At 40.9% G+C, this 23,676-nt stretch overlaps 1 protein-coding gene and 2 non-coding genes across 6 annotated transcripts in view; 1 reads left to right on the top strand and 2 right to left on the bottom strand.

Annotated features, from left to right (window-relative positions):
* ARHGAP19 (Rho GTPase activating protein 19) overlaps positions 1 to 23,676 on the top strand; it is an 83,244-nt gene that overhangs the window by 20,050 nt on the left and 39,518 nt on the right. For 3 of the 4 annotated variants that reach the window (XM_066239041.1, XM_066239040.1, XM_066239042.1), the window contains exons 2-4: positions 16,873 to 17,138; positions 18,820 to 18,900; positions 20,929 to 21,138. In XM_066239041.1, the coding sequence (XP_066095138.1) occupies positions 16,873 to 17,138; positions 18,820 to 18,900; positions 20,929 to 21,138 (557 nt within the window). Of the gene's footprint in view, positions 1 to 5,274; positions 5,381 to 16,872; positions 17,139 to 18,819; positions 18,901 to 20,928; positions 21,139 to 23,676 lie in introns of those variants that run through there. The other variant, XM_066239043.1, reaches the window with a different exon arrangement.
* LOC136311335 (U6 spliceosomal RNA) lies at positions 9,194 to 9,299 on the bottom strand. Its single transcript, XR_010726736.1, has one exon. It is a non-coding gene; the product is annotated as a U6 spliceosomal RNA (small nuclear RNA).
* On the bottom strand, positions 22,731 to 22,841 carry LOC136311337 (U6 spliceosomal RNA). The gene has a single exon (XR_010726738.1). It is a non-coding gene; the product is annotated as a U6 spliceosomal RNA (small nuclear RNA).

The raw sequence follows: 23,676 nt of genomic DNA, 5'->3' as shown, positions 1-23,676 counted from the left end.
AAATGAAAACAAATCAAACAAAAAGCCCCTTATTTAAGTACTACTTTTTTTTTTCTTTTTTTTTTGTATTTTTCTGAAGCTGGAAACGGGGAGGCAGTCAGACAGACTCCCGCATGCGCCCGACGGGGATCCACCCGGCACGCCCACCAGGGGGCAATGCTCGGCCCATCGGGGGCGTCGCTCTGTGGTGACCAGAGCCACTCTAGCGCCTGGGGCAGAGGCCAAGGAGCCATCCCCAGAGCCCGGGCCATCTTTTGCTGCAATGGGGCCATCTTTTGCTGCAATGGGGCCATCTTTTGCTGCAATGGAGCCTCGCTGCGGGAGGAGAAGAGAGAGACAGAGAGGAAGGAAAGGGGGAGGGGTGGAGAAACAGATGGGCGGTTCTCCTATGTGCCCTGGCCGGGAATCGAACCGGGGACTTCCGCACGCCAGGCCAACGCTCTACCACTGAGCCAACCGGCCAGGGCCACTACTTTTTTTTTTTACTATCCAAACCCTACTCATTTTTAATACCTAGTTCAAATCTCAACTCTGGTATAAGGGTGAAAGATACTCTTCTACTTCTGAATTCTTAGAGCTTATTAGCTGTACCTTGCATTTGGACAGCTAACTTTTTTTTTTTCCTTTATAGAGACAGAGCGAGAGTCAGAGAGAGGGATAGATAGAGACAGATAGGAAGGCAGAGGGATGAGAAGCATCAATCATCAGTTATTTGTTGTGGTATTTAGTTGTTCATTGATTGCTTTCTCATATGTGCCTTGACCGCAGGCCTTCAGCAGACCGAGTAACCCCTTGCTTGAGCCAGCGACCTTGGGTACAAGCTGGTGAGCTTTGCTCAAACCAGATGAGCCTGCACCCAAGCTGGCAACCTTGGGGTCTTGAACCTGGGTCTTCCGCATCCCAGTCTGACGCTCTATCCACTGCGCCACCACCTGGTCAGGCTAAGTCTTTTTTTAAATTTAAATTTATTTTTTGTATTTTTCTGAAATGAGAAGCAGGGAGGCAGAGAGACAGACTCCCACATGCGCCCAACCAGGATCCACCTGGTAAGCCCACTAGGGGGCGATGCTCTGCTCATCTGGGGCTGTTGCTCCGTTGCAACTGGAGCCATAGATGGAGGTCATGGAGCCATCCTCAGTGCCCAGGCCAACTTTGCTCCAATAGAGCCCTGGTGGTGGGAGAGGAAGAAGGAGATAGAAAGGAAGGAGACGGGGAAGGATGGAGAAGCAGGTGGGTGCTTCTCCTTGTGTACCCTGGCTGGGAATCGAACCCGGGACTTCTACATGCTGGGCTGATGCTCTACTGCTGAGCCAACCGGCCAAGGCAGTAACTCTTTTATGTTATGGTCTTTACTACTATTTAAAATCTTGTAGGAAAACCATTGCTCTTTTTAAAAAAATTTTTATTAATGATAAAATAAATTATGATTATTTATTTATTTATTTTTTTGTATTTTTCTGAAGCTGGAAACGAGGAAAGACAGTCAGACAGACTCCTGCATGCGCCCGACCGGGATTCACCCGGCACGCCCACCAGGGGTGACGCTCTGCCCACCAGGGGGCGATGCTCTGCCGCGACCAGAGCCACTCCAGCGCCTGGGGCAGAGGCCAAGGAGCCATCTCCAGCGCCCGGGCCATCTTTGCTCCAATGGAGCCTTGGCTGAGGGGAAGAGAGAGACAGAGAGGAAGGAGGGGGTGGTGGAGAAGCAGATGGGCGCTTCTCCTATGTGCCGTGGCCGGGAATCGAACCCGAGTCCCCCGCACGCCAGGCCGACGCTCTACCACTGAGCCAACCGGCCAGGGCTAAATTATGATTTTTGAAAAAAGTTTTAACTGTTCAGCCTTCATGTAGGTTAGGCCATCCACCACTGTTCTGTTTTGTGATTCACTATAAAACAATCGTGAGAGCAGGGGTTAAAACAATTTTGTTAGATGCTGACAAGTTTTGTGTTCTACTTTATAAATAATTATTTAAACGTGGAGTGGGTTAATGGCAGTTAATGATGTTTTATAATGAGAAATATGTTAGTATCCAGTTCAAAACTAGAAAGTCTTTACCATCTAGTGGTAAAGATAATCAGATGAAAACATAATAAATAACAATATCAGTTACTAAGATAAATACAGGTGATTTGTTAAGCTTAGCTATTGCCTGAAAACTAGACACGGATTTTTTGTTACTGCAAGAATGAAACAACCACAGATAAAGAAAAATTCAAACTCCTGCCAGCTGAGTTTAGTTACACTGTATTATTAACCCTTGAGCTTCTGAAGAATTAATATGTAATCGAAATATTGTTTATATCCACAGGTATGAAAATGAGATGTTTTCCTTAAAGGCATGTAGATCAATTTCAAATAAATAACTAGGTTTGGACTTTATTTCTTTAGCTTATTGGCTAGAGTATATTACGTAGCATAAAACTAATTTTTTGGGACTTGGTAAGATAACAAAATACAACAGTGTTCTTAGCCAATGTAAAACAGATAAACTTTCTGCCAGTTCAACAGAAAATTTTGTCCAACATACTGTGTAAAACTACATTCATTTCAGAAAGGTTCCTGATTATGTGATCCGAATTATATTTTGTCCTTTTCATTTTCACCATAGAAAATGAAAATGAAAATGACTTGGTTAACCTTTGTTCAAGTTTCTGAAATGTGTTGTAATAAAGAAGTAAAATATTATTTAACATGCTTTAAAATAATGTTATCTGATTAGAGATAAAGATGTCTCTGCCAGGTTCTATCACTATCAATAAAAAGAGAAAAAAGTTCATGAATGAAGTATAGAAATCACATAGTTCTTAATATTAAATTTGTAATTGCATGTCACTATAATGACAACTACATTTGCTATAGTGGTTTTGTTTGTTTTTTTTTTTTTTGCAGAGACAGAGTCAGAGAGAGGGATAGATAGGGACAGACAGACAGGAACGGAGAGAGATGAGAAGCATCAATCCTTAGTTTTTTGTTGTGACACCTTAGTTGTTCATTGATTGCTTTCTCATATGTGCCTTGACCGTGGGGCTACAGCAGACCGAGTAACCCCTTGCTCAAGCCAGCGACCTTGGGTCCAAGGTGGTGAGCTTTGCTCAAACCAGATGAGCCTGTACTCAAGCTGGCGACCTCGGGGTCTTGAACCTGGGTCCTCTGCATCCCAGTCCAACGCTCTATCCACTGTGCCACTGCCTGGTCAGGTGCTATAGTGTTTTTAAAATATTTTTTAAAAATTTTATTTATTGCCTGACCTGTGGTGGCACAGTGGATAAAGCGTCAACCTGGAAATGCTGAGGTCGCCGGTTCAAAACCCTGGGCTTACCTGGTCAAGGCACATATGGGAGTTGATGCTTCCAGCTCCTCCCCCTTCTCTCTCTCTGTCTCTCTCTCTGTCTCCTCTCTAAAAATGAATTAAAAAAAAAAAAAAAAAAAGAATCCAGAAAAAAAAAAAATTTTATTTATTGACTGATGTGTGGTGGTGCAGTCAATAAAGCGTCAACCTGGAATGTTGAGGTCGCCAGTTTGAAACCCTGGGCTTCCCTGGTCAGGGCACATATCAGAAGCAGCTATGGGTTGACGCTTCCTGCTCCTCCAACCCCCTGCCTTTCTCTCTCTCTCTCTCTTTCTCTCTCTTTAAAATCAATCAATAAAATCTTTAAAATGTTTAATTTATTGATTGATTTTAAAGAGAGAGATATTAATTTGTTGTTCCACTTATCTATGCATTCATTGGTTGAGGCTCGTATGTGTCCTGACTGGGATTGAACCTGCAACATTGACGTATTTAGACAATTTTAAATATAGCTCATATTTTGATAGATAGTGCCAAGATTGTGGTTCTTGAAGAACAAATCAAGTTAAGCAGTTCACTAGGGAGAAAACATTAAGTTTTGTGGATACGCAGTTTTAGTAGTAGTCAGCCAAAAGATACATCTGCAGGATATGGGTTGTTGTTTTTTTTTGCAGTTGGATTTTTCAGATTCATGGCTTCAGCATAGCTCTAAAGCACATGTATTTCATTTTTCTGTAATTGATTTTTTAGCTTTGAATTCTGTTTCCAGTTCTTTCACTAAACATTTCACTTTTCATGTATGGTTCCATCTAGTGGTAAAAATAATAATTGCAGACTATAAGTAGGTTATCAAGATTATCCTTTTTGAAGGGTAGGTCTTGCTTGCCTTTATCACTCTTCAGGATAGCTGCCTAGTATATGCGTTTAAATACTGAAGCCATTTGCTATGTCTTCGTGCCTACATACCTAACCTGATTCTCTTGGTTCTGGCCATCTAAAACATTTATGATGAGGAAATTAGTTTTTAGTATATACTTTGATATTCTATATTTACATCAAGTTATAGCAAAATTTTGGCCAAAACTACTTGGTTTCTTAAAATAATTTGTCGTGAAAGATGTTGATTATACATATGAATATATAGAATAATATAATCAATACTCTTTTCTTATCACTCAACTTCAACAAATCTTAACATTTGTCATATTTACTTCAGTGAACCCCTCGCTTTTCCCCATAGCTCAATGATTTATCACAAGAACATTGCTAGCACCCTCGAAACTCCCCTCATGCTCTCATTCCTTCTCTTAATCATTAATCCTCAAAGGTAACCATTATCCCAAAATTTATTGTAAATAAATCTTGGCTTTTCTTTATAAGCTTACCACTTAAGCAAGTATCTCTAAACACTATAGTTTTGTTTGTTTTTAAAATTTGATATCATTGGCATTATATAGTAAGTGGTTTCTGTGTGTGTCTTCTTTTGCTTATCATCATATGTGCGGGTCATCCATGATGGTGCATATAAGTGGATTTTGTTCATTTCCATTGCTGTTAGCTGTGCCATGAGCCCTGGCCGGATAGCTCAGTTGGTTAGAGCTTCATCCTGGGGCACAGAGGTTGCCAGTTAGACCCCAGTCAGGGCACATGCAGGAACAGATTGATGTTCCTGTCTCTCTCTCACTCTCCCTTCCTCTAAAGTCAATTAGAAAAACAATAATAAACATTTAAGATATGCCGTTACATGCCACGATTTAAAAACCATTCTGCTGGATATGTTGCTTTTAATTTTGGCTGTTTAGAAATTAATATTTCGGTGAACATGTAAAAAAAATTTCCCACTGAGAAAGAGGTGGGGGGGAGAATAGGGGGTGAAGGGAGAGAGAAAAAAGCATCAACTCGTTGTTCCTCTTAGTTTTTCCACTTAAGATTTTTAAAAAATTTATTCATTTTAGAGAGGAGCGGGGCAGAGAAGGAGGAGGAGCTGGAAGCATCAACTCCCATATGTGCCTTGACCAGGCAAGCCCAGGGTTTTGAACCGGCAACCTCAGCATTCCAGGTCGATGCTTTATCCGCTGTGCCACCACAGGTCAGGCCCTTAGTTGTTCCATTTAGTTGTGTACTCCTTGATGGCTTCTACGTGCTCTGACTGGGGATGGAACCCGCAACTGCAGAGGCCGCCATCCCGGCTCACTAAACATTCTTGTTTGTGGTTTTTGCGGAGCATGTGGCAGCACACAGTGGCCATGGGATGGCATTGCTGGATCATAGGGTACACTGTTTAACTGAGGAGATAAGACCAAAGTTTTCCAAAATGGTTGTGCCAGTTTATAGCCCCATTATCAGAATAAAAGAATTACTATTGGACCTGACCAGTGGTGGTGGTTATGCAACGGATAGAGCATCAACCTGGGATGCTGAGGTCCCCTGTTTGAAACCCTCAGGTCACTGGCTTGAATGCGGGCGTGTGGGCTTGAGCAAGGAAGGGCTCATCATCTTGAGCACAGGGTCTCTGGCTTGAGCATAGGATTATTGACATGATCCCAAGGTTGCCAGTTTGAGCCCAAAGCTCACTGGCTTGAAACCTAATGTCGCCGGCTTGAGCCCAAGGTTGTTGGCTTGAGCAAGGAGTCTTTGACTTAGCTTGAGCTCCCCAGTCAAGGCACAGAAGAGAAGCAGTCATTGCAAAACTAAAGTGAACCAACTGTGAGTTGATGCTTCTCTCTCTCTCAAAAAAAATACTATTACTTTCATTAAACCTTGCTAATGTCAATATCTTTCATTTTAGCCATTCTATTAAATAGTATGTCTTCTTTTTGTTTTGCTTTGAGAGAAACAGAGAGAGGAAAGGGGAGATGCGGGAGGGGAAAGGGAAGCATTCATTTGTTGTTCCGCTAGGTTAAGCATTCTTTGATTGCTTCCTGTGTGTGTCCTGACTGGGGATTGAACCCATTGTGTTTGGAAGAGGCTCTTAACTAACTGAGCTAACTAGCCAGGGCTCTATGTCATTGTTTTTTGATTTGCATTTTCCTGATGTCTAATGATATTGAGTAGTTCTTTTCATGAGCATTTGGCTATTCTTTATTATGAGATTTTATTGAAATCTCAAGCCAGTTTTTCTGTTGAAACATTGTTTTCTTATTGATTTGTATAGATTCTTAATATAATCAGGATATGAGGCCCCCACCCTCTTTTTTTTTTTTTGCTATATGTATTGCATATATATTTTCCAATTCTCTGTGGCTTGCTTTTTCACTTTTTTTTTAAAGATTTTAAAATTTGTCTAATTTAGAGAGGAGAGAGAGAGAAAGAGAAGGAGCAGGTAGGAGCTGGAAGCATCAACTTGTAGTAGTTGTTTCTCATATGTACCTTGACCATGCAAGCCTGGGGTTTAGAACCAGTGACCTCAGCATTCCAGGTCAATGCTTTATCCACTGTGCCACCACAGATCAGGCTATTTTTCACTTTCTTAATGGTGTCTTTTGATGAATACTAGTTCTTATTTTAATGAAGTCAAATGTATTAATGTTTTTCTTTCTGGTTAATATTTTTTATGTTACTTAAAAATTATTTATCCACCTTGAGTTTAAGAATAAATATATTCTTTTATATTACCTTCTAGAAGGCTTATTAATTTGCTGTTCGCCTCTGGGTCTACAGTTCACTTGGAATGATTTTTGTATCTAGTGTGAAATAGGTGTCAATTTTTATTTTTTCCTTCCACAGATGTTTAAGTGTCCCAGCACCATTTAGTGAAAATATTATCCTTTTGTCACTGATTGGCAGTGCAATGTGTATCCTGAGTCCAGTAAAGAAAGTAGAAAAAGGAAGTAAAAAAGATAAGAGCGGAAATTAATGAAATAAACAACAAACATGTAATAAAAGGATTCAGCAAAACCTGAACAAAGCTAACAAAATTTATAAACCTCTAATAAGATTCATACATTAAAAAGAAATCGTTGCCTGACCTGTGGTGGCGCAGTGGATAAAGCGTTGACCTGGAAATGCTGAGGTCGCCGGTTCGAAACCCTGGGCTTGCCTGGTCAAGGCACATATGGGAGTTGATGCTTCCAGCTCCTCCTCCCTTCTCTCTCTCTGTCTCTCCTCTCTCTCTTTCTCTCTGTCTCTCCCTCTCCTCTCTAAAATGAATAAATAAAAAAAAAAAAAAAAAAAAAAAGAAATCGTAAATTACCAATATAAGGACCAAAGAGGAAGAGGACATCACTATGGAACCTAGACATATTAAAAAGTTCCTAAGAAGATATTACAAACAAGTTTATGCCAATAAAATTTGAGAATGTATGTAAAATAGATGAATTCCTAGAAATACACAACTTACCAAAATTAATACAAGAAATAGAAAATTTGGTTAGCCGTATAGCACAAAGTAAATTGAATATATAATTAAAAACCTCCTCACAAAGAAAGCTGTAGGTCCAGAGTTTATTAGCTAATTTGATCAAACATTTAAAGAATTATAACAATCTTACATATACTTTTTCAGAAAATAGAAAAATAAGACACACTCCCCAACTATATAAGGCCAAGACAACCTTGATATAAAATTTATTGAAGGCAAAATAAGGACAATTCCATGGTAATCTCACTATGAACATGTATGAAGTAACCTAAACAAACTTGGCAAACAAAATTCAGTAATATATAAAAATTATAATAGCCCTGGCTGGGTTCCTCAGTGGATAGAGCATTCTCCTGGTGCACCAAGCTCACAGGTTGGACCCCTGGTCAAGGCATATACAGAAGTGACCAGAGAGTGCACAGCTAAATGGAGCACTAAGTGGAACATGGGTTGATGCTTCTCTCTCTCTCTCAAGTCAATGGCAAAATATATATATATATATATTTTTAGTAATTCTTTTTTTATTTTATTTTATTTTATTTTTTATTTTTTTATTTTTCCGAAGCTGGAAACAGGGAGGCAGTCAGACAGACTCCCGCATGCACCCGACCGGGATCCACCCAGCATGCCCACTAGGGAGCGATGCTTTGCCCCTCTGGGGCGTCGCTCTGTTGCATCCAGAGCCATTCTAGCGCCTGAGGCAGAGGCCACAGAGCCATCCTCAGCGCCTGGGCCATCTTTGCTCCAATGGAGCCTCGCTGCAGGAGGGGAAGAGAGAGACAGAGAGGAAGGAGAGGGGGAGGGGTGGAGAAGCAAATGGGCGCTTCTCCTGTGTGCCCTGGCCGGAAATCGAACCCGGGACTCCTGCACGCCAGGCCGATGCTCTACCGCTGAGCCAACCGGCCAGGGCCGGCAAAATATTTTTTTAAAAAGATATTGTATTGCCTGACCTGCAGTGGCACAGTGGGTAAAAGCATCGACCTGGAACACTGAGGTCGCCGGTTCGAAACCCCGGGCTTCCCTGGTCAAGGCACATATGGGAGTTGATGCTTTCTGCTCCTCCTTCCCTTCTTTCTCTGTCTCCTCTCTCTAAAATGAATAAATAAAATCTAAAAAAAAATAAATTAAAAAAAATCTTAACAAAAAAAAAGATAATGTATCATAACAACATTGGGTCTATTCTAGAGATGTAAGGTTGGTTTAACATTAGAAAATAAATCAGTGTTATTCACAACATTAACAAAATAAAGGAGAAAAAGCATATGATCATCAACATGTAAAAAAGTTTGATAAAGTTAAGCACTGACTAATGATTATGAATAAAGAAATAATCCTTATTAAACCAGGAATAAAAGGATAGTGCCTGCATCTGATAGGTTTTTGCCAGAATGATGGGTGGGGAAAGAGAACATTTTTCAGTTTGCATTACCCTGATAACTTCTAAAATTGAGATTCATTTCATGTTTATTAGTCATTTAGGTCCCTTCTTCTATGAATTACTTGATCATATTCTTTGACTAATTTTCTGTTGAGGGTTTTTTTTAAAATATGGAACGCTTCACAAATTTGCATGTCATCTTTGTACAGGGGCCATGCTAATCTCTCTGTATTGTTCTAATTTTAGAATATGTGCTGCCAAAGTAAACTCGAGTGTATTTTTATTTTATTTATTTATTTACATATTTATTTATATATATATATTTTTTCTTTCTTTCTTTCTTTCTTTCTTTCTTTCTTTCTTTCTTTCTTTCTTTCTTTCTTTCTTTTTGTATTTTTCTGAAGTTGGAAACGGGGAGGCAGACAGACTCCCGCATGCACCCGACTGGGATCCACCCGGCACGCCCACCAGGGGGTGATGCTCTGCCCATCTGGGGCGTTGCTCTGTTGCGACTAGAGCCATTCTAGCACCTGAGGCAGAGGCCATGGAGCCATCCCCAGCGCCCGGGCCAACTTTGCTCCAGTGGAGCTTCGGCTGTGGGAGGGGAAGAGAGAGACAGAGAGGAAGGAGATGGGGAGGGGTGGAGAAGCAGATGGGTGCCTCTCCTGTGTGCCCTGGCCGGGAATCGAACCCAGGACTCCCGCACGCCAGGCCGACGCTCTACCACTGAGCCAACCAGCCAGGGCTGTATTTTTCTGAAGTGAGAAGACAGAGATATTTCTGCATGTGCCCCAACAGGATCCACCCAGCAAGCCCACTAGGGGGCAATGCTCTGCCCGTCTGGGGCATTGCTCCGTTGCAACTGAGGCAGAGGCCATGGAGCCATCCTCAGTGCCTGGGCCAACTTTGCTCCAGTGGAGCCATGGCTATGGGACGGGAAGAGAGAGATTGAGAGAAAGGAGAGGAGGAAGAGTGGAGCAGCAGATGGGCGCTTTTCCGGTGTGTCCTGGCCAGGGTTCGAACCTAGGACTTCCACACACCGAGCTGACACTCTACCGCTCAGCCAGCCGGCCAGGGCGAGTGTATTTTTAAAGTAAGTTTTAGGTATATTGATAAATTCTGAATGCTAATCCTTTTAAATGCATGGCAAATGTTTTTTGGTTTTTTTTTTTTTTTAGTTTATGGCTTATCTTTTATTATTATTTTTAAAGTTTCAAATTTACTTACAGTATTATGAATGGATATATTCATATAAGTAAAAAATCCAGAAAGTACAAAAGGATATACAGTGAATAGTTTTTCTCCCACTCCTGTTCTTTCAAGCATTTCCTCTCTGCAGAGGCATGTGACTTCATTTTTTGATAACTTTCCTTATAATACCATTTGTTTATAGAAATTTTAAGTTTTAATGTAGTTAAATGTATCCATTTCTTTTTTGTGGATTATGTTCTTTTTATCTTGTATAAAACCTTTCCTCTGCCTCATTAATTTTTCTTCTATACTATTTTCCAAACTTTTTAAAGTTTGGCTTTTCATATGTAGATCTTTACTCAGTCTGGAGCTTATTTATTTATTTTACATATATATATGTATTTATTAATTGATCTTAGAGAGAGGATATATATAGAGAGAAAGGTGGGGGCAGCAGGAAGCATCACGTCATAGACTAGTTCCTTCTTGTATGTGCCTTCACAAGGCAAGCCCTGTGTTTTGAACTGTCAACCTCTGTATGTATGCCTTATGCACTGCACCACCACACGTCAGGCTGTAATTATAATTATTTTTGTGTATGATGTGAGGTAGGGATCACCTTTCCCTCTATATTATAAAACTACTTGTCCTTATACTCTTAGATTACATGACTGTTTCATGTAATACATCTTTCAGTGTGATGGGAGACTGCTGTTGAACTTCATCGGTGTGGTGGCATATACAATTAACTGGTCCAGTTTTTAATTTCTGTTTTGTTCCTTCTTGCAGATGAGTGCTTAGAGTCCTAATAAGTACTGCCTTTCAGGCCCCATAATGTGCCCTTGTGTCCTGTAACATGTCTGGAATTTGTGTAGGCTGTAATGGGGAAGGGAAGGAGGGTTCCTTTGTCCCAGCAGACAAGGAGAAAGCTTTCCCCGTCTCTTCGATTTACCAATGCCTCATCAGAAGCTTTCGGCTCTTATGTAAGAAATTTATTTATTTTTTCTTGAACTTGAGCAAACCCAGAGTTTGTTGTTTTAAAATAAGACACTGTAGAGTAGGAAGTGTTTTTACTTAAATACAGTATTTTTTCTTTAGTCCTAGAAATGTCTTAAATTCTTAGCCATGCTTCTTCCTGTTTCCAGCTTTACATTGTGGGAGCATGTATTCTGTGGAAAGGGATTAGCAGGCTTTGTAATACAGAGATGATTTAAAACATAAGCTACTGTATCTGTCTTTTCCATCTCACCTTCCATTTTACTTTTCTTTTTAACTGTTTCTCTCTTTCGTGTCTTGTCAGAAGAAGTGAGGAACAGTGGAGAAAAATGGAGTTAAAGAAATTAAAGTGAATGATCATGGGGAAGAAGGGGAGAAAGAAAGAGAAGGGGGAAAGAAACTGAGATTGCTTGTTACTTTGTGTTATGACTCCCAAGGTAGCTTTTTCTTGTATTTCTTGTGAATAAGTAGGAGCCACCTTGAGCTTATTTGTTTTTTTACTTGTCCTACTTATTTAGGATGGAGCTGACTTGGGGGCGAAGGCCAGGTAGAAAGGATTCTGTTGAGAAACAATGTATTTGGGACTTTGTGCTTCTAGCTCCTCTCTCACTTGTGTATTTGATCCTGTTTAGTGCCGTAGGGTAATGTATGGTTTAGAATCGTAACTGAGTCTCTTGCTCTGGATAGTAATAAAATCTGGAGGTTGTATGTATATGTTTCTACTTTAGGAATATAATAGATGCTGTTTATATATATTATATGTTAGAACTAATTTGATCTGAAATCTGTTTTTCAGAATTAAAAGGGATGTGAAATCTGTAAAACGATAGTTTAAACCAGTGGTTCTCAAACTTTTTGAAGTTGGGGTGCATTTAAAATCCTAGAAGTAATTGTAGGCGCACTATATACAAATTTCTGAGAAATATGTTATAATAATTAAGTCAAATATTAAAAGAAAAAAATGAAGTCCAGGCATGCTTTTATGGTAATTAAACGAAATAAATATGACAAAATTAAATTTATTCTGGCATTAAAAAACATTTTTATGTTACTTTTTTTTTTTTTTTTTGTATTTTTCTGAAGCTGGAAACGGGGAAAGACAGTCAGACAGACTCCCGCATGCGCCCGACCGGGATCCACCTGGCACGCCCACCAGGGGGCGATGCTCTGCCCATCCTGGGCGTTGCTATGTTGTGACCAGAGCCACTCTAGCGCCTGAGGCAGAGGCCACAGAGCCATCCCCAGCGCCCGGGCCATCTTTGCTCCAGTGGAGCATTAGCTGCGGGAGGGGAAGAGAGAGACAGAGAGGAGGGAGAGGGGGAGGGGTGGAGAAGCAGATGGGCGCCTCTCCTGTGTGCCCTGGCCGGGAATCGAACCTGGGACTTCTGCACACCAGGCTGACGATCTACCACTGAGCCAACCAGCCAGGGCCAATGTTACATTTTTTGAGTTATGCTTTTTAGAATTCGTAAAAAAAAAGGGTTAAAAAGTAAAAAAACAACAAAAACATCTCTTTATATATATAGGTATATTCTTAGTAAGATTTAGTAAATATGGCCGGTCCTGGCACGAATGTGTTATGTTTTTTCATTCTTGTGTTTATGAGAAACATAAATAATATAATGATGTGTTAATAATAAATATAATAATGATGTGTTAACAAAAAGAGCAGTATTTCCGTAATGAAATGTTATAATAGAGTAACTGTATTTATTTTTATATCTGGGCACATGCCACAAACCAGTGCAGCTAGTAATTTCAGGTCCTGAGTGGGAACGGTGCGGAATTAAGATAATACACAGAATTAAGAAAATATGGGTCGCGCCTGACCAGGCGGTGGTGCAGTGGATAGAGCGTTGGACTGGGATGTGGAAGGACCCAGGTTCGAGACCCCGAGGTTGCCAGCTTGAGTGCGGGTTCATCTGGTTTGAGCAAAAAGCTCACCAGCTTGGACCCAGGGTCGCTGGCTCGAGCAAGGGGTTACTCGGTCTGCTGAAGGCCCGCGTTCAAGGCACATATGAGAAAGCAATCAATGAACAACTAAGAAGTTGCAACGTGCAATGAAAAACTAATGATTGATGCTTCTCATCTCTCCATTCCTGTCTGTCTGTCCTTGTCTATCCCTCTCTCTGACTCTCTCTCAGTCTCTGTAAAAAAAAATTAAAAAAATTAAAAAATTTATAAAAAAAAATAAAAAAATATGGGTCGGGAAGGCCCTGTAATTGCTTCTGGCAAGAACAAAGCGTGCCCAAAAACCACATCTTGCTTTATTTATAGGGCAAAGTGAGGCTATTAGCAAATCAGTGGTCGCTGATCATGTTTCCAAGGCAACCCAAGAATTTTACCAAGTGCAGAAAACCCCCACCATACATATCATCTTTACACCAAACAAAGAAAAAACTTGCCTCCAGTCTTTCTGGGGAACATGGGAGGTAGTGTAAACAATACAGCACCACAGCTTAACAGCCTTTTGCAACCTAATCAGGCAAGTGGGGTGGGGGGTTGGGCAGACTGTCAGTTTACAGCCAATTCCCCACACCTCTATCCCCCAAAGATCTAAACCCCAAAAACCCTGTTGGTTTTTTGGTCCCCAACAGGCACACATTTCTCTGGAATACCATAGGGCGCACTGGAAATCTTCTAGGGTACACCAGTGCACACACTTTGAGAACCACAGGTTTACTGTTAAATTATAAGACTTCAGTGCTAACACATTTCATGATTTTCTGACTCTCAGTAGAATAGTAATTTTTCACTGATAGTGATTAAAAACACTAGTTTTCTTTCTTTTTTCTTTTTAGCGAGAGAGAAAGAGATAGAGAGATGAGAAGCATCAACTTATAGTTGTGCCACCTTAGTTGTTCATTGGTTGCTTTCTTTTATGTGCCTTGACCAGGGGGCTCCAGCCAAACCGGGGACCTCTTGCTCAAATCAGTGACCTTGGGGTCATGTCTATGCTATGATCCCATGCTCAAGCCAACATCTGCCGTGCAAGCTGGTGAACCCCACATTCAAGCTGCTGGCCTCAGGGTTTGAACCTGGGTCCTCAGCGTCCCAGGCCGATGCTCTATTCATTGTGCTACTGCCTGGTTAGGCTATAAACAATAATTTTATAATGACTTGTTTTTGACAGAAATTAGGTGGTATTAAAAATAAAAAGAAGCAGCCTGACCAGGCGGTGGCGCAGTGGATAGAGCATCAGATTGGGATGCGGAGGACCCAAGTTCGAGGCCCCGAGGTCGCCAGCTTGAGCGCTAGCTCATCTGGCTTGAGCAAAAAAAGCTCACCGGCTTGGACCCAAGGTTGCTGGCTTGAGCAAGGGTTTACTCGGTCTGCTGAAGGCTCGCGGTCAAGGCACATATGAGAAAACAATCAATAAACAACTAAGGTGTCAAAACGAATAACTGATGATTGATGCTTCTCATCTCTCTCCATTACTGTCTGTCTGTCCCTATCTATCCCTCTCTCTGACTCTCTGTCTCTGTAGAAAAAAAATAATAATAAAATAAATAAAATTAAAAAAAAAAAAGCATTGCGAACAGTTTAGGATAAAGTTGCTTTCGATTTTAATTGGCTTATATTATAATCATTAGCATCTTTAAGTTTATACAGGAAAAGTAACCTACCTTAGTGTGTAAAAAGTTGAAACAAGCATTTTAAGTTCTCTTTTTTTAATGACTTTTTGGCTTGAGAACACATTCATAATTTGAAGTTTTTATGTCAGTTCTTATATTATAATTTTAGAGAAAAAAAAGAATTTAGTAGCCACCAACTGAAGATTTGGGCTACTTATTAAAGTTATTAATTATTTTTCAAGGAAGTATAGATGGACTTTGAAGTTTACTCATGCCCTGTTTTCATTATACAATTATTAAAAATTATCCATGAGGAGTTGGCAATGTGTTATAGGTTAGTTATATTTAATTTTTAGAGAAGTCATTTATCCTGGAACTGTGCTTTGAAATCTAGGTGTTGTGGGAGATTTTAAAATTGTGATGGTTTTTATTTTGAGCATGTTTGTGTGAGTCAGGTGAATTTCATCTTTGCCTGACAGATGTGATTACTTGTCCTTTCTGGCTTTTGTTGTATCTACTTATCGGTTATATAATAGATGACTGTTTATATGATAAATAATAGATGACTGTTTATATGATAAAGATTAGAACAAGCCATTAGAGACAATTGGTAGGGGTACAAACAAGTGGTGATGGGTCTGCTCCATGAGATGGAATAATTCAGTTCTTATATGTAACATCTTAAAAGTAAAAAATACAGTAGTTAGGCTAATATTAGGAAACAAAGAGTAAGGCGGGAATGATGTCTGAGAGGCAAAGGATCTTTGTCAGAAGTATAAGCCAAGTATTGTGGGACTGGAAAACCAGCGAAGATCGGGGGCAACATTAATATCTGCTGAGTATTACTCGGTGATAGAAGAGTGAAATTTTTTTTAGATTTTATTTATTCATTTTTAGAGAGGAGAGAGAGAAGGGGGAGAAGCAGGAAGCATCAACTCCCATATGTGCCTTGACTAGGCAAGCCCAGGGTTTTGAACTGGCAACCTCAGTGTTGACTTTTTTTTTTTTAAAGATTTTATTCATTTTAGAGAGGAGAGAGAGAGAGAGAGAGAGAGAGAAGGGGGAGGAGCAGGAAGCATCAACTCCCATATGTGCCTTGACCAGGGGAACCCAGGGCCTCGAACCAGCGACCTCAGTGTTCCAGGTAAATGCTCCATCCATTGCGCCACCACAGGTCAGGCAGAAGAGTGAAATTAAAAGCAAAATACTAGACTTTTTTTCCAAGTACCGTAGAGATGAATCTGTCTGAGGAAAGGTTGGACTTAGATGATGGGCCAGAATTGAAGGATTTTCAAGTAAAACCTATTTCTGGACCTGGATAAGGCTGAGTTAATATCTGTTTTATGTACCTGTGCCTTACATTCTAGCGAAGGCTGATTTGGTTATGAGGAACAGAATTAAGGGTCCCTGGCTCAATTAAAGGGGGTTGATTATGAGAAAATACTCGACTGTGTAGGGACCCGAGAACCAAAGAACCTTATGGGTAATTGTCCTCAAAATGCTACTACTATTTAGACTTAGTTTTAGTTCTTCATACTTACTCTCACATGGTCTGTTGTCTTTGAGACTAGCCTGAACACGGTGTGGTCAGCAGTTGATCACTGCATGGGCAGTACTGTATTCCCATGAAGGCCTTGATTTTATGATTACTCATTGGTGTGTTATGGGGAACAGCTGCAGGTTTGATGTTTTACAAATATTTAGCAGTAATAATTCAGGGTTTGACTATTTTATTAAGGAAATATGGTCTATGAAATTACTAATTCTGTTATTATATTTGGGAGACTAAAGATCTGTATATTCCTATGGTATATGCCTGAAAATAAGAGGCAAATTCAGGTCACATAATAGAGGCAATCTGCCGTCATTTCTTTATATTCCCGAGTATCTAGGCGGGTGTAACAAACAGCAACAAGTCTAACTTGTCTTCTGTACAGTGAACAAATTAAGGATAAGGTTTTTCAAAAGACCAATGTGTAGATTAACCTACAGAAAGAGTGAATAATTGTATGGTTGAGAGGGCATGAGAAATGCATATAAAAATGGTCCCCCAAAAGATTCTCTTGTTTCATTTTTTTCAGCGATGCCATCTGCAATTTCGTTATCTGCAATGACTCTTCCCTTCGAGGTCAGCCTATTATCTTCAACCCGGATTTTTTTGTGGAAAAACTCCGGCATGAGAAACCTGAGGTGTTCACTGAGTTGGTGGTCAGCAATATCACAAGGCTCATCGATTTGCCTGGAACTGAGTTGGCTCAGCTGATGGGAGAGGTGGACCTTAAGTTGCCTGGTGGGGCTGGCCCAGCGACAGGATTCTTCCGGTCTCTCCTGTCTCTCAAGCGAAAGGGTAGGCAATGTGTCTGGGGCGTGTACACTCTCAGCTGCTTTCTGGGCTTCACTCCACATCTGCATGTTCATTGAGGAGTTGCTAATGCAATTTTGGTCTTTGTTTTCAATTTTATAAGTAGTAAAACAATAAAAATTATAAAAACAGTCTAGATAAACTAATGCAAACTTACATCAGTTCCTGAGAGGGCATTGTTAGGAGTTTATCAGGGGCACCTAATTTTCATGCCCTATTAATACTGTACTAAAATAATACTAAAAAATAAAAGTTAAAAAAAATGTTACACCCTGGCTGGATCGCTGGTTGGTTAGAGCATCATCCCAAAGCACAGACTTTGCCCATTCAGTCCCTGGTCAGGACACATACAGGAGAAGACCGACATCCTCCTCCCCACCGCTCCGCTTCCTCTCTTACTAAAATCAATTTAAAGAAAGTAAAGAAAAAACGTTACACTGCTAGAGGACCAGTAAAGACAGACTGGTCTTGTACTACAGTGGTCAGTTCCCAAATGTTTTTATTCCATGGAATGCTTTGAAAAAGCAAATAGCTGTGAAACCCAAAAGAAGCCTTCCCAGGAAATAAACTGTGGCACCGCTTTTGATAAGATATTAAAGAGGTACTGTTTTATTTTATTAAATGTTAAGGAAATCATTAAGGTGGCAAAAAAGTTTAAACATTATAACAGATAAACTCTGTGGATTATCTCTAGTGGATAATCTGTCATTCTTTGGCAATTGTGACTAAGTTCTATGATTTTTTTTTTTTTTTTTTTTTTTTTTTCATTTTTCTGAAGCTGGAAACAGGGAGAGACAGTCAGACAGACTCCCGCATGCGCCCGACCGGGATCCACCCGGCACGCCCACCAGGGGCAACGCTCTGCCCACCAGGGGGCGATGCTCTGCCCCTCCGGGGCGTCGCCATGTTGCAACCAGAGCCACTCTAGCACCTGAGGCAGAGGCCACAGAGCCATCCCCAGCGCCCGGGCCATCTTTGCTCCAGTGGAGCCTTGGCTGCGGGAGGGGAAGAGAGAGACAGAGAGGGAAAGCGCGGCAGAGGGGTGGAGAAGCAAATGGGCGCTTCTCTTTTTTTTTTTTTTTTTTTTTTATTTATTCATTTTAGAGAGGAGAGAGAGTGGGGAGAGAGAGAGAGAGAGAGAGAGAGACAGGGGGGAGGAGCTGGAAGCATCAACTCCCATATGTGCCTTGACCAGGCAAGCCCAGGGTTTCGAACCGGCAACCTCAGCATTTCCAGGTCGATGCTTTATCCACTGCGCCACCACAGGTCAGGCAAATGGGCGCTTCTCTTGTGTGCCCTGGCCGGGAATTGAACCAGGGTCCTCCGCACGCTAGGCCGACGCTCTGCCGCTGAGCCAACCGGCCAGGGCCTATGATTTGTTTTTAAATTACACATCAACATTTTAGGTGTTGTTACTTAAATAAGAAGATGATCTTTGCTTTCAAGGAACCTTAATCTAATATTAAACTTGCAGAGTTGATTGAGAGTTGTTTTGATTGCATTTTCTGGTGCACTTCCAGCTCTAAGGTTTTTGTTTACTGACCTTGTGAAAACACTTGCTGAACTGTAACATAGGTTGCTTGAGTGGTTTTCAGTATACCGACTTTGTACTATTTGTAGGAAAAATATTCCTGTCCTATCATATGATATCTTCTTTTTCTTTTAGAAAAAGGAGTAGTATTTGGATCCCCACTGACAGAGGAAGGCATTGCCCAGATATACCAGCTAATTGAATATCTACATAAAAGTAAGGCTACTTGAAATTTTGCTGTTCTTTGTTAATGAAGAATTGTCAGTTTTCTATTAAGAGCTAACACCCTTGAGTTAGTAGGTGCCAATTAACCATCAACAGAGACATCAGTGATAATTTCAGGTGCCATGTTTCTAAATGTATTCTCTTAAAATTCATCTCATGTATTGATTTGGATTTTTTTCCTCAAAGATGTATATCAGTTAGATTAATGTTTTTCAACTGCTGGTCCTCTAGAAATTTCTTGCCGGTCTGTGAGAAAGTTACCCACCCTGATGTTGTGTGAAAGTTCTGGTGGACTGGTGGTTGAAAAACACTGAAATACACAGCCAGGGGTCTCAAACTCGTGGCCCGCCCACCAATTTTGTGCGGCCCGCAGACTGGCCCACAGATTAATCCACGAAGTTTGATTATTCTGTGGGCCGCACAAAATTGGTGGGCGGGCCGCACGGCCGCGAGTTTGAGACCCCTGGTTGACTCAAACATTTATTTTCAGGAAAAATACAGAGAATTATAACATTTACTCAAGGGAGCATAATTTAGCACCAGAAATATTTTTTATCTTAAGAATTCTGATTAAAATACATTCTTCACTTAATTCCCATTTTCTTTTTTAGTAGTCATGCTAGTTATGTCCTTGCTCTAGGTGAAATGTGTGGGATTATATGACTCTTTGATAAATTCAACACAAACAGTTATGGCTTATTCTATGTGGGACACTGTGTGAGGAGCTAGAGCAGAGGTTGCGAACTGGCAGCCTAGGGCTTGTGTCATCTACATTGTTTTGTTTGGTTGGCAAATGGTTAAATTAAAAATAAAATTAGCCCTGGCCGGTTGGCTCAGTGGTAGAGCATTGGCCTGGCGTGCAGAAGTCCCGGGTCCGATTCCCGGCCAGGGCACACAGGAGAAGCGCCCATCTGCTTCTCCACCCCTCCCCCTCTCCTTCCTCTCTCTCTCTCTCTCTTCCCCTCCCGCAGCCAAGGCTCCATTGGAGCAAAGTTTGCCCGGGCGCTGAGGATGGCTCATGGCCTCTGCCTCAGGCGCTAGAGTGGCTCTGGTCTCAACAGAGCAATGCCCCAGATGGGCAGAGCATCGCCCCCTGGTGGGTGTGCCGGGTGCATCCTGGTCGGGCGCATGCAGGAGTCTGACTGCCTCCCTGTTTCTGGCTTCGGAAAAATACAAAAAAAAATAAATAAATAAAATAAAATTAGTTATCGGTATTTTAAAATGGGGAAAGTCCAGGTTTTCCATTTCTTGGAATGATAGGAAGATCTAGCATCCTTGGGCCCTGTTGCCACTTTGACATAATCAGCTAGAGCACAAGTCTGTGCTCTCGTTTGTTATGGATCCTGGTCATTCATTTACTGTTGCCTGCCTGGCCCTATAGGCATTTGAACTTGATCCCCTCAATTAGAGAATGATATGAAGATAAATATATCCCAAAACTGAGAACATTAACTCTCATAGTTCTTCCAGATCAAAATTATATATGTCCCATTTTTTTAATCTCCTGAGATTAGTTTAGAACCTAGTTGGGAGGGAAGCATACTTTATTTAGTTGGGAAGAGGCAGAGGTTCCAGGAATCTTAGACTGAAAGCTGATCTGACAGGTTAGAGTTCCAATTCCAGAGGCAACTCAGAGATTCTAGATTCATTCTGAGCTGGGCAACTGTTTATAGAAGCAACAGATCTCCACACATGAACTCAGCCCCTTCAAAGTCTCGGATGGCCAAAGGAAAAGGGGATTTAGGGAGATCTAACTTTTCTTCCAATTTATTTTTCAAACTCATTTCGATTGTTTAGGTTAAATTTAGTCTCCAGATGTGCCTCAGAATACTGAATGACTCCTGGGGGGACCATGTGTCACCTCAGGGGCTCAGGAGTTTTAAACTACTCTGGAGAAAAAGGCTTACATTCTTTAAGGTCTTTGTAAAGGGCTTTTCAAGTGTAAAGTAGCCTGTTAGAAGACTTTTTTAAATCCTGCTTTCTTTTTCCATGTCTTCTGTTTTCTTTCATGCTAAACAGACTTGCGAATAGAGGGATTGTTTCGAGTACCAGGGAATAGTGTCCGACAGCAGATTTTAAGAGACGCTCTCAACAATGGAACTGATATTGACTTGGAATCAGGGGAGTTTCACTCAAATGACATTGCCACCTTGCTGAAGATGTTCCTAGGAGAGTTACCTGAGCCCTTGCTGACACACAAACATTTCCACGCACACCTCAAAATTGCTGGTGAGTATAGGGGGTGAGGAGATGTAAGTTCATTTTTTAAGTTTAGTAAGGTCCTTTGGAATTTTCTGTTGTTTGTAACCTACAGCAGTATTTATTCTAATCTAGGTTAAAGCTTCATGGTCTCTGGACTTCTCTGGGTAGTCATAAGTATTGGCCAGCTCAGTTTGATTTAATCAAATGTTTTGTTTTTTTAAATCTGGGTTTTATTTATTTATTTTTATCCCTCGGGGATCCTAGCATAGTGCTTTGAATATTTAGTTGCTCAGTAAATGTATGCCTTTTTGTTGGATTAATTCACATTCTTGAGATGGTTATAGGTTTGGTACATTTGCCTTGCTTTGAGGCTTTTGCTGAATATTATTATGCAGCAAAATATATTGAGATAATCTCTACTCTTGAAAGTTTTATTTCTTTTCACTAGGATTTTTAAAAAATTGAATTTATTGAGGTGACATTAGTTAATAAAGTTATATATGTACAATTCTTTTTTTTATTTATTTTTATTTATTCATTTTAGAGAGGAGAGAGAGAAGGAGAGAGAGAGGAGAGAGAGAGACAGGGGAGAGGAGCTGAAAGCATCAACTCCCATATGTGCCTTGACCAGGCAAGCCCAGGGTTTCGAACCGGCGACCTCAGCATTTCCAGGTCGACGCTTTATCCACTGCGCCACCACAGGTCTACAATTCTTTTTTTTTAAGTGAGAGAGACACACACAGACACACACAGAGACAGGAAGGGAGAGAGATGAGAAGCATCAACTTGTAGTTGCGTCACTTTGGTTGTTCATTGATTACTTTCTATTTTTAATTTTTATTATTTTTAGAGAGAGAGAGAGACAGACAAGAGAGGAAGGAAGAGAGATGAGAAGGGTCAACTCATAGTTGCAGCACCTTAGTTGTTCATTAATTGCTTTCTCATACATGCCTTGACCACGGGGCTCCAGCTGAGCCTGTGCCCCCTTGCTCAAGCTGGTGAGCCTAGGCTCAAGCCAGTGACCTCAGGGTTTCTAACCTGGGACCTTAGTGTTCCAGGTCAACGCTTTACCCATTGTGTCACCACTGGTCAGGCTACATACAATCCTATAATACAGTATGTCATCTGTATGTTATTATGTTGTGTATGCACCACCTCAAGGAAGTTTAATTTTTAAAAATAATTTTATTTGCTTTCTAAATAGTCAATACATTTACATGGTTCAAATTCAAGGGTTCAAAAGAGTGTATAGTGAAAAGACTCCTGCCCTTGTGTCCTAGCACCTGGTTTTTCTTCTTAGAGGCAACCAATGCTATCTATGATTGCTAATGTATCCTTCCAGAGATATATATATATATATATATATACATTTAGATATTTTATACACTTAAAAATACTTAAATATAGTCCTTTTCTCTCTTTTTATGTAATGGTAGGGTATTATAGACATGGGTGGGTTTTTTTTTTCCCTTAATATATCTTGGAGAATGTTCCATTTTCAACTCATAGTTTTCTTATTCTACTTTAATGTGTGTGTGGTAGGGAATTCATTCTTCAATTATACAGCTGTTATGCCGCTCTAGTTTTCTGCCCTTGAGCATTTTTCTCGTTTCTAATTTTTTTTTATGGAATGCTTCACGAATTTGCGTGTCATCCTTGCTCAAGGGCCATGCTAATCTCTTCTGTATTGTTCCAATTTTAGTATATGTGCTGCTAAAGCGAGCAAGCACCTCTTCTATTTTTATGGAAAATAATTTTTTTTCTTTTGAATAATTTTTATATTTAAGAAACCTAAGCTTCACTGGTGGTACAGTGTGGTTGAAGCATTGATCTGAAATGGTGAGGTCGCCAGTTTGAAACCCTGGGCTTGTGCAGTCAAGGCACATGCGAGAAGCAACTTTGAGTTGATGCTTTTACGCTACACCCCCTCCCCCAGCCTTTCTTTCTCTCCTCCCTCTAAAATCAATAAGTAATATCTTTTTTTATTTTTTAAGTGAAAGGAGGGGAGATAGTGAGACAGACTCCCACATGTGCCCCAACTGGTATCCAACTGGCTACCCCTGTCTGGGGCCAGTGCTCCAATTAACCAAGCTGTTTTTACTGCCTGTAGCTAGCTATCCTCAGCACCCCAGGGTGGACACAAACCAATTGAGCTATTGGCTGCAGGACGGAGCGAGAGAAGCAAATGGTCGCTTCTCGTGTTCCCAGACTGGGAATCGAACCTGGGACATACATACATCAGCCTGATACTCTATCCTCTGAACCAACCACCCAGGGAATAAATAAAATCTGTAAAAGAAACCTAAGTTTGGCCCTGGCCAGTTGGCTCAGTGGTACAGCATCGACCTGGTGTGTGGATGGTTTCAGGTTTGATTCTCCGTTAGGGCACACAGGAAGTGATCATCTGTTGCCTCCCCCCACCCCATCCGCCCCCTCTTTTTCTCTCTCTTTCCTTTCTGCAGCCATGGCTCGATTGGTTTCAGTGCATGGGCCCTGGGTACTGAGGATGGCTCTGTGGAGCCTCTACCTCAGATGCTAAAAATAGCTCGGTTGCAAGCATGGCCC

The sequence above is a fragment of the Saccopteryx bilineata genome, chromosome 7 (genome assembly GCF_036850765.1).
Source record: "Saccopteryx bilineata isolate mSacBil1 chromosome 7, mSacBil1_pri_phased_curated, whole genome shotgun sequence".
Taxonomy (NCBI): Eukaryota; Metazoa; Chordata; class Mammalia; order Chiroptera; family Emballonuridae; genus Saccopteryx; species Saccopteryx bilineata.
The sequence above is the reverse complement of the archived record's forward strand: the minus strand, read 5'-3'. Positions and strand labels throughout refer to the sequence as shown.